Genomic DNA, 14,749 nt, shown 5'->3' on the forward strand with positions numbered 1-14,749 from the left:
CCCCCCTGAGATCTCGAGAACGAAGCAAGATAGCGACAAGCGGTAAACGGCATCGGATACGCACGGCCAAAATCTACAATTTTTACTAAGGTCATTTTCAGGTCAGGTCAAAGATGACGTCACAGGGGTCGAAAAAGTCAAAATGGCGGCACTAGATATGGAGAGAGTTTTTCTCGAATAACTTTCGAATTAGTCAAGATAGGAACAAACTAAGGGCATCATCGTGATCCTCTCGTCAATCCGCATCGAATGATATATATGTTGACCTCGAAAGGTCAAGGTCAAAGGTTGACCTCAGGTCACGTGACCTCGAGGTCATCATGTATATCATTCGATGCGTCTTGACGAGCTGAACACAATGAGACCATCCACGCGTCTGTATCTTGTTACTGTACGGAGTTATTGGCCAAAAACCTTTGGTGACCTTTGATGACGTCACATGACCTCACAGCTGCCCAACAGCAAAACAGACCTCAAGGTAGTGAAGGTTGATCGTATATGAAGTCATGTATGGTATATGGGGCCATTCCGACCCGTTTTAGTGGTGAAAACAGGGAGTTGATTTTTCCCCCATTGACTTATAATGGGGAGGTCGCGAAATTGACCTGACCTTAGGTCACCGATATCAAAATTCCGAGATATACAAATTGCACATACTGGTACCCTAACTAAACCCTGAAGAGAAGAAATTGATCGGTCAAAAACTCTAGCTCTGGCGTGATTGCAAACTTTTCTAAGGTAGCGTCACCAAACCGCCTCTGGTGACCTGACCTGAGGTCAGATCAACTCAAAATTTTCAGACATGTTGCGTAGAAGCCTTTTAGGAAAAGTCAGAAAATTTGAGCTTCCTAGCTCAACGCGTTTGGGAGATATAACCAAAAAACCTCAGGGGGGGGGGCTCCTGAGGCCCCCCCCCCCCCCCCGCCAGGAATAGGGTTAACTATCTGATGGTCTGGTGTGACTTTGACGTTTTTGTTTAGTCGGTAATTATAGTTTTCAGCCTGGGCGGAATATATCAGGTTGATAACAGTAACGAACATTCAGTTTAAAGGTAGTGTGCCAGCTTTCTTGGACCGTATGGAGTTAATGGCCCAGATAAGGAGAACCGGATTTTTAGAACTTATCCATACCTTCAAAACTCGTGGAAACGTCTTAAATTCTTCAAATTTTGAGTACCCCAGTGCGAAATTCGCCCCGACGGGTTGTCGGTCGTACCCCAACCACATTTCACACCACTATGAACAATAAATGCACACACTGAAATCGCTATTACCGATATGCTCATCCAATCAAGTTTCGATAAACCCGTTCATCATCATCTCCTGCGGTTTCGAACACGCCTGTTAGGTGGCTTCTGATGCTCGTCGAGGTCGGAATTTCCAAATACGCGTGGTGCGTCGGGCCGCGCGCTCTGACTTCGGCCAAGAAAAATGCGTCAGCTGATCATTGTCATTTCTGCCACTTGCGTGTGGTGAAATGGGGTCATAACTTATAAGACGGCTTTTTCATATCAATTATTTTACATAAAATCATATTTCAAACCATAAATAATGTTCGACAGCCAAATAAAAGAAACAATACCAATACGGGCTTACAGTTTAAGGCTCGACATTGTGTTGTCTACGATTAGACAGCTGATAACTCATTCCCGTACGTCGTATGGTCGTAACACTATAATGACCTTTGCTTATTGTCACAAGTGCGCCGCATTCGCGATTGTTGCCCGACGCCTGTTTGCAGGTGAGCCCACTACAGTTGTTATACATATCTAAAAACCGATAAACTTTTAGGCGAAAAAGGCACTATTCCAGGCCCATTTTTGATTTTTTTTGCGATATTAGGTAAAAACAGAAGCTTCTTATCCTAGGAAAAATAAAATGGGAAATCTTTCAAAGGTGGCACACTACCTTTAATGAAAAAATGAACGCAATCATTAAGGGAAAAAGGGTAAAATAGCAAACAGCTTGCCAGGTTGAGCACTTGTTACGAAGTCAGTGACATTTCATTTGAGCCCAATCCGGCCCAATTTGACCACAGTCCAAATATGCACCAAAGCCATTATGAAACCCGTCGCTGTTCATCGTAAAACGGCCAGCATGCCATTAATCTTCCATTATTACGAGCAATATGGCATTGATGCCTGCCGTTGCCTCCCCCTATGTAACGACCCTCCGAGTCAAACCCACCTTTCCGGATGTAGACATCAGCCCTGTCTCGTTCCCCTACCAGCAGAGGCACGTTTTCTGCCATGACGCGACCTTGACCTAACCACACCGCCCGACCGACACCGCGCGCTGCGTGTTTACAGCAGGTGGTCGGATCGATCCGTCCGACACACCAGCTGGCTCGCTGACCGTCTATTCTCGGTACGTGCACCGCATGTGGGCGGAACAGCACACACACACTTGTGGGCACACCGCTATTACCAGGTTCGTGATCACAGAGGTGTGACGTTTGACGAGGCGCTTAGAGGGTAAACTGAGGTGTCGCCTAGATGAGCGAGAGAGTCGCGGTTCTGTTACGAAGACTTGTGAGGCGTCTGGCCTTTAGCGGAGCAATGTAATTAGTTATATAACGTTCTTTGTGCACATGCACAGGTTCACTGAACGCAAACAATCGCCACGCCCTAAACTGGGCTCTCCATCGCGGGTCACGGGTCAGCCGACGGCATTCTACACGTGTTGGCCGGCAGCGGAGGCGGCGGCGGCGGTCCGTAATCCCCTCAGGTCCTCATTGCCCGCTCTCTCAGTAATAACGTCAGTCCGACCTCAGCCGTCCCTCCACGAGACAGGCGGCCGCCCCGACCCGCTGTGACGTCACGGAGCTCCAACAGCTGACTGCGGCACCGCGGTGGTCGGTCACTTTCACTACACAGCGCCGCTCGAGGCGGTGGGAGCGCGGCCGCCCCGCCGCGCTGGAGAATGTTAGGTCTTCTTGGTGTTGAGAAATGCCACATGGAACCGGCTACGTGTATTGGCGGTTCACAATATAAACAAACGAAGGAGCACAGACATGTTCGGACTCAGCCCGGCCAGAATGAATCCATCGACCCTGTTCATTCATACAAATCCAAAGTCGTAACCATGGAAACGGTAAACACGTGAAATACCATGCGGGGTCCAACACCATGGCAAATGCCAACACAATAACGTCTCCCGACTAACTAGGAAACCTCACATCTCCCCCCGGGTCGACCGGTAGGTCTTCAGCTCCGGGTCGACCTGTAGCCTCCCCGGGGGCTGACGCCGTCGGCCGGTGCGCCGCGGTGCCATTGTCTCCGGCGGCTTCTCCGAGAACCGCACCGTCTTTCGAGTTGGGGCGGGCGTCCCGTCCTTGTTGTCTCTGCGGGCCAGACCTCCTCGTGTTGCGATGATTGGGCGGTAGGGGCGGATGAACCTCCTGTTACGCCACAAGATACGGCCGCTCGGCGTCTTGACGAGGTAGTCTCGGCGGCGTCCGATGCCCACCACGAGTCCCATCTTGTCCCACAGGCCCGCCGTACTCGTCACCGGACGTGCAGAGGCCCATGACGGCGCGCTTGAACCTGAAGCGCCCCCAGGGTGTTATAAAACACGTCAGGTCTTGGTCCTCCTCTGCGATCGGGATCTGAAAGTATCCTGACTTCGCGTCCAACTTCGTGAAGAATCGGCTGCCTTGCTCGATTCCGGTGACGGCATCGTGAGGAGTGGTGACAGGATGGGCTCCACGTCGGACGTAGAGGTTGAGTTTGGTCAGATCCACGCACATCCGCACGGAAGTCTTGCCGCCGCTTCCGTCTGTCGGCGGCTTCGGTACCGGAACCATCGGGTGACACCACTCGGTCGGGTGGGACACGGGCATGATGACGTCTTGTGCGATCAGATCGTCCAGCTGGCGCTTGATGTCGTCTTTCCATGCGTGCGGGATGTTTCTGGCGGCTGTCACCGCGTACGGGCGAGCATCTGGCTTTAGTTCGATCCGCATTGGGCCGCCTGCCATCTCTCGTAGTGGTGGCTGAGTGTTGAACACCATCGGGAACGCCTTCTTCAGAGCGTCTAGATGCTCCTGCCTCTGTGCTGGAGTCGGATCACCTTTCCTTGGATCCCATGTGGGGAGAGATGAGTCGCCATCCACCGCCGTGTGAGAGCGCGCCGTTACCGGCGCTGCTGTCGTGTGTCCGGTAGCAGGAGGCGACGTTCCGGTTGCTTCTGTGATGCCGTAGATCTGCTTCGGAAAGTCCGGCGAGATTATCCCCAGGGCGATGGCGTCGTACCATGAGAGGAGGGCTGCCTGGAGACCCGGTATGACGGTTACGGTGGTGGACGTTTGGCGCTGTCCCATGGTGAGTGTGCACTGGAGCGAGCCGGCACACTTCAACTGGTGTCCTCCAGCGGCCAGGAGCCGGTCTGCCGGCTGTGTCAGATGTGCTGTGTCGATGCCAATCCGCTCCGCTTCTCTGGAGCCGATGACAGAGACTTCGGCTCCAGTGTCTGGCGTCCACAGTAGTGATCCCTGTCCACGCTGATGACTAACCAGGAGGGAGACTTGTGGTGTTTTCTTTGCTGTGACGCCTAGGATTCGCACGCCGTTCAGGTGGGGTCCGTCAGATGTCTGGCTGTCTTCAGAGCCTGACCGCGTGTGCCTCCGCCTAGATCTCCTGCAGACGGATGTGTAGTGCCCTTTGATGCCGCATGATCGGCACGTGGTGCCTCTGGCAGGGCAGGAGGCTAGCTGCTCCTTGGTGTGCCATGGTCCGTCGCAGTAGCCGCATCGCCTGCCACGGCTGGCAGATCGGTAGTCCCGTCGGTCGTTATCATAGCCTCTCTCCCGGTTGTCCTGGCCGTCCCGTCCGTATCGACCTTCTCGGTACGTGTCACGGGCGTCTGGACCGTGACTCCGGCCGGCTCTGCTGTCCCGGCTTCGTCGCTGCCGGTAGGCGGACACGGGGTGAGCGTGACTACCCCGGATCGCTTCACTGTCCTGCGTCGCGTTTTCTCTTGCCCGACAGATGTCGATCGTTTTTTGCAGTGTCAATGACGATTCGGCGAGGAGGAGTCGCACTGTTTCCTCACATCTGATGCCCGTCACGATCCTGTCTCGGAGCCGGTCGTCTGCGCAGTGGACGCAGAAGTCGCAGAACTCTGCCAGTTCCTTTAAGGCCATTACATACTCGTCGAATGGCTCGCCGTCTGCTTGCTGTCTGGTATGGAACTCTTTTCTGTCGACGATGACGTTCCTTTGGCTCCTGAGGTGACTTTCCATCTTTGTTAGCAGAGTGTCGATAGGTGTGGCGTCTGTCACGTCCAGCGAGTAGCGTATTACACGCGTCCATTCGTCGTCAAGGAGTGTTAATAAGGCCGCCCGCTGTTCAGGGATGTCGAGGGAGTCGAGGCCAGTGAGAAGACGGTAGCCTTTATACTTCTCACGCCATGACGAGAACTCTCTGAGGCTGGCCGAACAGACCAGACGCGGTGCTGGAGTGGCTGACGGCGGCAGGCAGGGTCTGCTGTTCGTGGTGTCCGATGTCTGGGAGTCGTCACCGTCTCCCGACGCGCTCCCTTGTCTGCCTCGTAGAGCCTGGGTGACGAGATCGGCCATCCGCTGCTCCCGCTGGTTGGCGGCCTCAGCCTGGTCCTTCAGCAGGCTGGTGAGACTGGCGATTGCAGCGGCGAATTCTTCTCCTGCAGACATCACGCTAAAAAATTCCTGCCTCCCCGAGATTCGAACTCGGTACCCACGCGTGAAAGCCGGGTGCTCTAACCGCTAGACCATCGAGGCACCTGTAACCGAGCGGCGTATATTGTCTGCTATATCAACTCCAGTGTGTTCCGGCTGCGCTAGCGATCCTTTCGAGAGTAAGCACGGTACACAATGCGGCATTACAAATTCAGAGATGCGATTTCACCTCACGATTGAACTTCCGCTGGCCACGACTCACAGTGAATGTCAATGTGTAACTCACGGAGATGAAGCGTCGGCCGTCGTAGAGAGGTAGGTAATGCCGATGTCGTTCTTGATTTGTGGTCGGGAGTCTTGGCTCAGCTTACCGACCGCGCCATGTTAGGTCTTCTTGGTGTTGAGAAATGCCACATGGAACCGGCTACGTGTATTGGCGGTTCACAATATAAACAAACGAAGGAGCACAGACATGTTCGGACTCAGCCCGGCCAGAATGAATCCATCGACCCTGTTCATTCATACAAATCCAAAGTCGTAACCATGGAAACGGTAAACACGTGAAATACCATGCGGGGTCCAACACCATGGCAAATGCCAACACAATAACGTCTCCCGACTAACTAGGAAACCTCACAGAGAACCCACGTGCGGAAATCGATACGGAATAGCGCGTTCCAGTCTCGCTGTCTTCAGCACACACAGAGAGATAACCACCGCTCCGCGGATGCAATACGGTCTTCAGCGACGGACGCACACTCGCGGTCGGACGCTGTTGCACCTGCACGTCAATCGCCGCCCGCTGCTACCGGATCGGGCTGTCAGAACGGGTCACGTGACCTTCATGGAGCGGCAGTGGAGGGTGGCGGTGGTGACATCTAGCGGCCGGGCGGCGTACTGATGTCAGCCGGCCGGCTGTTTCCAGTCCGACAGAGCATGGGTCTACCGTCTATGCATTGTAATTCGTAGGTATTATGTAAGATTCATTCTCAGTCGATATAGCAATGATTTACACGAAAAACGATAACTATGGTTTTAAATGTAGCATCTGGAGCTCGTTCGAAGTGACGAGATTTCGCCTAAGCGATTAAAGCGTTAAATTGAAAAAATAAAGTTTGCATAATCAATAGGTCATTGATCGTTCTGATTCACGATCAACGTTTAACGTCCAATAATAAAGAAATGTCTTATTTCGTACATTCGGCCAGCCTAACCAGTAAGAGTGTCCTCAGGCATCAACCGAAAGCCACGAGAATTTCCTGTGAAATGTGCTATTTTAAGCATTTATCTGTTCATTTCACTGAACAATCACTCCATGATTATATAACTACATATCTAACCTATATCAAAGGAAAACTTTAAAAGCATGATAAGCATAGCCTAGCATGCCGATCGCGGGGCGCACTGCAGCGGTGGGCTCTTTTCCCTGCAGTCTGACCACAGCTGCAACACTCACGGTAGCTCGGGCCTCGGGGTACTTACTGCATACACACAGTTCGGTACTTACACAGCACACACGTGTAATGTGTCATACGCGCACGGCCGACATCAAGGGGGGCCGTGATGTCGGGGGGGGGGGCGATCTGTTGGACATCTGTGGAATCATAGCCATAACAGTAGAACTGTTCCACTGTTAATTTTCTACTGTTATCTATGGTGGAATTAATCGTTCGGTGAACCCGTGACTGACTGCAGGGGGCTAGGTATGTACTTGGTGTCCATGGGTGGAGAATGTTTGAAAAAGTTACCCCGGCCGAAACGATAGTCGGAAAGATGATATATGCTCACGTTGTTGTCAACGGTCATCATAAACAAACCCCTATTCTGACCCATGGAAAGGGAATGATGGATGTTGTGTTTGTTCAAGGATGAACGTTGTATCCAACATCGTATTCATAATTCAACAATTAATAACATTGTAGGCGATGATTGAAAAGGCGATTTTCTTCTTATAGTGATTTTTTTTACTTTAACGTGCAATTTCACACCAAATTCAAACTATATCATAAGCCATTATGAGTAAATGTTGCGTTTTCAGCTTTTTATTGTGTCTCAAAATAGCTACAAAAAGATGACAGCTCACCTCGTACGGGCTTTATAGAGAAAATTGAACGTTCGAACAAAAACACTAAAATGGGTCACTGACATCCATGATCCAGGGACGCAGTCATTTTAAATTAGATGGCTCAACCACTTATAAGACAAACGGAATCGATCCAGGGATATCGACCGGTCCCGGTCTCGTAGCTCAGTCGCTAGCGTTGGACTCCGCGTGGTGAGAGCACGCGTCCCGGTTACATAAGTCCGAGCTCGAAGCGTGACGAACGCTCGATGTTTATGAGCATCCTGACGGCTACACCCTGACGGTATGGTTGCGGTTGGTGGCAGGCCAGTCGAAGGCAGTGAGGTCAAGCAGTAGCTCTGAAAAAGTGCGCCGAAGGCGCCTTATTTTCGAAACTGAACACGATTTGAGAGCAATCTTAGCATCGGCGACCACACACGGGTCCTTATAGGGTTGGATATTATGGTAAGTTGAGGAAATGCCTAACTGATCTGCAATATTGTCAACATCCGAAGACCGATTTTTCTTTTCTCGTATGGCGACAGCTTTTAGCATTTAGGTACAAGAGTGGAAAAGTTACCCCGGCCGCGCCGGGGTAGGCTGAAAGTTACCCCGGCCACGGCCGGGGTGGCCGGGGCAGGTTCTCCACCCATGTTGGTGTCCCTTATAGGTATTTTGTTATGAATTACCTGCTTATACGAGAAGATCAATACAGTAAGTTATCGCCACGAAATTTGTAATGCCCTCAGCTTAGCTGCAGGACTTTGAGCTATGAGCTTGACAATAACTAATTTAGGTCTGGCATTATATGGCCAAAGTCAATGCTAGAAAACTCAGTCCCGTTTGATCTCATGTCAGCACGTGTGTGTAAAACGCCTGTATAGTGTCGCTAGATAAATTTGCAATGTTCATATTTTCCGTCAACTGCATGTATGAAAGTTTATTGATACTTTTTCCGAACGAAGAGCTGTAGCTGAGCCCACGCGGTCCGTAGCGGTAGAAGTAGGACCCACAAAGCTATGGTAAAGCCTCTGTAACTAACTACGTAGGTAGGCTGTGCCCAGCGGCGTATTTAGAAAATCGCGAAGGGGGGGGCCAAGGGTTTGGAGGGCGCCACCTCACCCAAGGAGGGCGCCATACGGTCGCGAGATAAAAAATCGCTCAGCGGGGTGGGGTGGGGGGGGGGGGGTTGGGAGGCGTTTTTTACCATGCCACCAGTTTTTTTTTTTTGCGTAACCTCGTATAGGTCGTGCTGCATTGATTTTGCATCGTGTGTATTCTTTATACTCCAGGTCACAAAAGGTCAAGTGTTCTTGAAATGCTGCGCCGAAGGCGCGCGAAATTTTTGAAAACAACCTTTTCCTCCGCTTTTTAGGCACGCCTTTTATACGATCACCGTTCAAAGCTCCTCTCGCTCTTTTACCAAATTTGAAGGTGTAAAAAATACCAAAGGTTTGGTCGGGCCGCTGCCACACAAACTGTATAGAAAGCTTGGCTCATGGGTGTCGATGCATAAAAGTTTATTGGCGGTGGCATATCTACGCACCAGATCACCGTATCGGATTGATACCGGAGCGCGAGATGCGTAAACATCATCCAAATTACCTCAGACCAGCCTTCATAGCCTTCTCACAGATGCATACAGTGTACCCACATAACCAGTTTCAATCACCGAAACTTCAGATGCCTGCTGTTGCGGCCGAACCTGTTGACAATACTTAATCGTAATCCATATAGATGCCATGATGCACGTAAAGTAGGATCAATCCGTTAAGACCCAAGACGTGTTTTATGCATCGTAGAGCGTAGATAGTTTTGGTAGGTATAGGTACTTCATTCATTGTGCTGAATGCACGTTCATTTGTGGCAGTTTTCACAGGCAAGACATCAACTATGTGCAATAGAACGACTAAGTTGAAAAACATGCCAAAGGAGTAAATAAATGATAAGAGGGCAGCGATCAACGGATGTTGCCAATAGGTAGAAGGGCTGCGATCCACAGGAGGGCGCTAATAGGTAGGAGAGCCCCGATCAACATCCCGAGTTTCGATAGTAGGGCACCGATAGGTAGGAAGTTGGCGAGCAGCAGGAGGGCGCCAATGGATAGAAGGGCAGCGATCAACAGGAGGGCACCAATAGGTAGGAGGGCCCCGATCAACAATCAACAGGAGGGCGCCACCAGGTAAGAGGGTGGCGAGGAACAGGAGAGCACCAATAGGAGGGTGGCGATCAACAAGAGGTCGCCAATAGGTGGGAGGGCGGTCATCAACTGGAAGTCGTTAATGAGCGGAAGGGTGACGATTAAAATGGGGGTGGCAATGGTGAGGAGGGCGCCTTTGCTCAAGAGGATGACACGAACAGGAGGGCGTCTGTGCGGAGGGCGCTGGTCAACAGGAAGGTACCAGTGGATAGGAGGGCGGTGATCAACAGGAGGGTGCCAGTGGTTAGGAGGGCGGCGATCAACACGAGGGCGCCAATAAGAGAAGGGCCCCGATTAACATTCAACAGGAAGGACTAGGGAACCAATAGGTAGGAGGGCGGCACTGAACAATAGGGTGCCAAAAAGGAGAAAGGCGGCCTTGAAAATTTCACATGAGGGCGCAATAGGTAGGAGAGCGCCAATAATTATGAGGACGCCGATCAGCAGAAGGGCGGCAATATGTAGCAGGGTGGCGACCTACAGGAGGGCGCCTTCGGGTGAGAGGGCGCTTATTTACGGGACAGCGGCTTACATAGGCGACCACCGTTACGCTTAGAGAGCTACAGCCTACAAATGTGGTTGGAGGGCGCCCGAGGGAGCCCTCCAACCGTATTTGGAGGGCGTATTTGGAATGGGCGTCCTCCGGGGGCGCCCTCCATCCGTATTTTCCCTGTAAACACATTCGCGATTGGAGGGCGCCCTCCAGTCGCGATTGTTTTTCGATTCGATTATATCACAATTGCATTTGCGATTGGAGGGCGCCTTCGGCGCCCTCCAATCGCAAAGGGCGCCTTCGGCGCCCAAGGGGGGGGGGGCATGGCCCAGTGGCCCCCCCTGCCTACGCCCCTGGCTGTGCCGCAGCACACCAGTGGGAGATAGACTGTGCCGCAACACACGGATCTGTAACTAACTGCCGAGTTACGCTGTGCCGCAACACACTGATCTGTAAGTAGCTATACGGAGGTAGGCTGTGCCACAGTGCATCACCGAGAGATAGGCTGTGCCGCAACACACGGATATGTGACTAACTGTGGAGGTAGGCTGTGCCGCAGTACATCACCTAAGGATAGGCTGTACCGCAACACACGGATCTGTAACTAACTACCGAGGTAGGCTGTGCCGCAATACACTGATCTGTAATTAACTACGGAGGTAGGCTGTGCCGCAGTAGGTACATTACCGAGAGACAGGCTGTGCCGCAAGACACTTATCTGTAACTAACTACGGAGGTAGGCTGTGCTGCAGCACACTGAGCTGTAACTAACTGCGGAGGTAGGCTGTGCCTGTAACTAACTACGGAGGAAGGTTGTGCCGCAGTGCATCGCCGAGAGATAGGCTGTGCCGCAACACACCAATCTGTCACGAACTACGGAGGTAGGCTGTGCCGCAGTGCATCACCGAGAGATACGCTGTGCCGCAATACACTGATCTGTAACTAACTACGGAGGTAGGCTGTGCACCGCAGACCACCAGTGGGAGATAGACTGTGCCGCAACACACAGATCTGTAACTAACTGCCGAGTTAGGCTGTGCCGCAACACACTGATCTGTGACTAACTGCGGAGGTAGGCTGTGCCGCAGTACATCACCGAGAGATAGGCTGTGCCGCAATGCACGTATATGTCACGATCTACGGAGGTAGGCTGTACCGCAGCACCCTGATCTGTAACTAACTACGGAAGTGCGCTGTGCCTGTAACTAACTACGGAGGTAAGCTGTGCCGCAGTGCATCACCGAGAGATAGGCTGTGCCGCAGCACACTGGCCAAATACGCTGCGTCAGGCTGTTTTTCTGACGCTAAAATTGAGTTCAAGACCAGATCGAATCACGAATGTAGAGCAGCCAAATATGTTAAGACTGTCGGTATGCAGCTGTGGGAATCGTTGATGATTAAGGATTCAACTCCTGACAGTGACACCAATTTCGTCGTGATATTGAGTATGACATGTGCATCGTCTCAGCATGCGCGTAACGAAACCTGTAATATACCACACGGAAAAAGTATTTTACTAAATTTTCACAATTTAACTCATTACATCAGTGGCAACATATCGTTTATTAATATCACATCATATTTTCATCGGCATCATATTGGCTATCGCTACTCGTAAGCGCTGACCTGTGTCCGATAGAGATGCAACAAAAATGACAAGCTAGTTACCAATACTGGTGGCACTTGCACATTCGCGAATAGGAGGACGGAAGCTCGAGGGCAGAGAGACGGAAGGGACCGAGGGACGGGAGGGGGCGGAGGGACGGTGGAACGAAGTGCGGAGGGGACGACCGCGTGTCTGCCGGTCGGCGGTCGGGCGGCTGCAGGGGACGGGTCGTACACACCGCCAGCACAGATCACATGTCACAGGTGGCGACCGCCACCTGACCCTAATCCGGCGTAAACATGACCTCGAGAGGCCGCAGAGCCCGCCGTGCAGGAAGGACGGCACACCGCAACGCTGCACTGCGCTGCTCAGCGGGACTGTCCGGTTGCAGGCGACCCTCAGAGACGAAACAGGGACTAACTCGGATAACAGCAAGATATCGCCTACGGCCTAAATTAGCCGCATTAAGGACAAGCAGGAAACGTTTTTTTTGTCATCACTCATGCCCGTCTACACGAAAAGTGAATAAAATACAGGATGAATGATAAAGGTTAATAAAGGTACCTAAAGCTAATAGGGTTCAGTGATAAAAGTGATAATATTTTTAGTTGCTATCACGACAGCCGAAAGAGGCAGAATCTATCAGATCAAAACTGCCTGCAATTGTTCGATATCGCTTCTAAAGTTCTTTTAGGGAACATTCCTTACAAAATTATGGAATATCTGATTAAAAAAGACTACAGGGTGGACCAAAAAGGATGGAAACATTTTGAACTCGCATAAAACATGCATTATTGCATGCATGTGACTGGAAATGGTACCAAACGAGAGTACATTTCGTGGAAATTCATAACGGCAGCACTCTCATCTGCTTTCTCTCGTTTTCAGTCTCTCACAGCAAATGTTCGAAGAGACCACCTTCGCAAGACAGGCACAGCGGCCGGTCTGGTGGCTGGCGCGATAGCCCGACGACACATGTTCGCTGGTATGGCTGACACAGTCTTGGTGATCGCTCTCTTCAGGTCACAGAGACCTTCCTTGTAGACCTGGCCCTTGAGATGAGATGATCAAGAAGTCACTGCACAGCAGCAAGGTCACCGAAATGGTGTGCCCTCAGCGGAAAAGGAATCGTGGGTCCACTTTGGTTCGAGGAAGGGAGCGGCAACACCGTGACCGCCAATCAACAGCGCATACCAGGCGGCGCTTAGGAAGTTCTGAGAGCGAGTCCAAACGAAGCATGGCAGCCCCATCAAAGACCATATGTGGTTCCAGCAAGACGGTGCGCCTCCTCACATCGCAAAAACAACGCTCAAGTGCATCGAAAACCACTTCGGTGACCGGCTGATAACCCGCGGTGCCAGTCAGAACTGGCCTACCTGCTCATCCGACCTGACCCCTATGGATGTTTTACTGTGGGGTCATCTCAAGGGCCAGGTCTACAACTTACAAGGAAGGTCTAGAAAGCCTCTGAACTGAAGAGAGCGATCAGCAAGGCTGTGTGAGCCATACAAGCGGGCTATCGTGTCAGCAGCCAGGCTGGTCGCTCTGTGCCTATCTCGCGAAGGTGGTCACAACGAACATCTGCTGTGAGAGACTGAAAACGGGAGAAAGCATATGAGAGTGATGCCATTATGAATTTCCACGAAATGTACTCTTGTTTGGTATCATTCCCAGTCACATGCATGCAATTATGCATGTTTTATACGAGTTTAAAATGTTTCCATCCTTTTTGGTCCACCCTGTAGGTTGAGAAGCATAACTTCTTTTGCTAATCGTAAATAAAAGCGTTAACTAGCTAATCGCCATAACACCTACTTAGGTAAAGGTTTCACCCCTACAAGTACAGTTGTAAATGCTCACTGTGCTAGCTTCATTAAAAATCAGGCTAATTAAGGGGAAATAATTTTTCCTTAAATTTCATAGTACCTACCTAATATCTTATTTCATTTTTATTCCTCACTTTTTCCCCGCTTCAATTAGCATATGTTTTGGACTTCGTAACTAATTTGGTTCAAGATGATTTAATGCAATACATCTTGAAACTCAAGAAAACAGCACAATCCTCCCCACATGTCAACCCTGAATTATCACGGTCCAATAAAGCCGGGCTCGGTAGGCTCTGACCTCTGTCAGATTCCCGCGCTACCGGCGGTGGTTCTTACTTTCGCTGAGGTCGGGTAGGACGACTGCCATGACGACGTGTCGGTCGACAACTCTGCCTCCCTCAGGGCGGCTCACCGACCTCCCAGCCCAGACCCCTCCGCACCACTGCCGCCCCGCCCGGGCGCACCAAATCACCGACCGGCCCACGCACCGACTGACGGACGGCCGTCGGCACCGGCGGACGACCCGTCGACCCCGACAGCACCGACGGGGCCGCACGCGCCGACCCAACAGGTGCGCCGGCGGGTCAGATGGCGCCGACAGGCGACACATGGCGGTGTGTGTGTGGGGGGAGGGGGGTCACATTGATCAGTGTTTACCCCCTTATAACATAAAGAGCAGTCATGTTTAGTGAGCGTCTAGCTTAGATCCTAAAAAAAGAAGTAAATAGTAAACTATCACAAATTGATAAAACAGACCAAATCTATGGGTAAATGTACGGGCATTGAAACCGATAAAACGAATAATTATAACCGCCAAAGCGTAATTTCGTCCCGGTTTAACTTGAACAGCTAATCTTCACTCGTCATGAGTGGAGTGGTGAAATTCCCTCGACTCTCGACCGTACTC

The 14,749-nt window shown here is 51.4% G+C and overlaps 1 protein-coding gene across 3 annotated transcripts in view; it reads right to left on the bottom strand.

The window, feature by feature from the left end:
• LOC122378841 (solute carrier family 15 member 2-like) overlaps positions 1–14,224 on the bottom strand; it is a 34,986-nt gene extending 20,762 nt beyond the window's left edge. Inside the window, exon 1 of one of the 3 annotated variants that reach the window (XM_043360378.1) lies at positions 14,179–14,224. In XM_043360378.1, coding sequence (XP_043216313.1) covers positions 14,179–14,209 — 31 coding nt within the window. In that variant the 5' untranslated portion in view covers positions 14,210–14,224. Of the gene's footprint in view, positions 1–2,186; positions 2,910–5,941; positions 6,150–14,178 lie in introns of those variants that run through there. The other 2 variants (XM_043360381.1, XM_043360377.1) reach the window with 2 other exon arrangements.
• Between the last annotated feature and the right edge of the window lie 525 nt (positions 14,225–14,749).

This window comes from Amphibalanus amphitrite, unplaced genomic scaffold, assembly GCF_019059575.1.
Source record: "Amphibalanus amphitrite isolate SeventyFive unplaced genomic scaffold, NRLGWU_Aamphi_draft 000066F_arrow, whole genome shotgun sequence".
Classification (NCBI taxonomy): domain Eukaryota; kingdom Metazoa; phylum Arthropoda; class Thecostraca; order Balanomorpha; family Balanidae; genus Amphibalanus; species Amphibalanus amphitrite.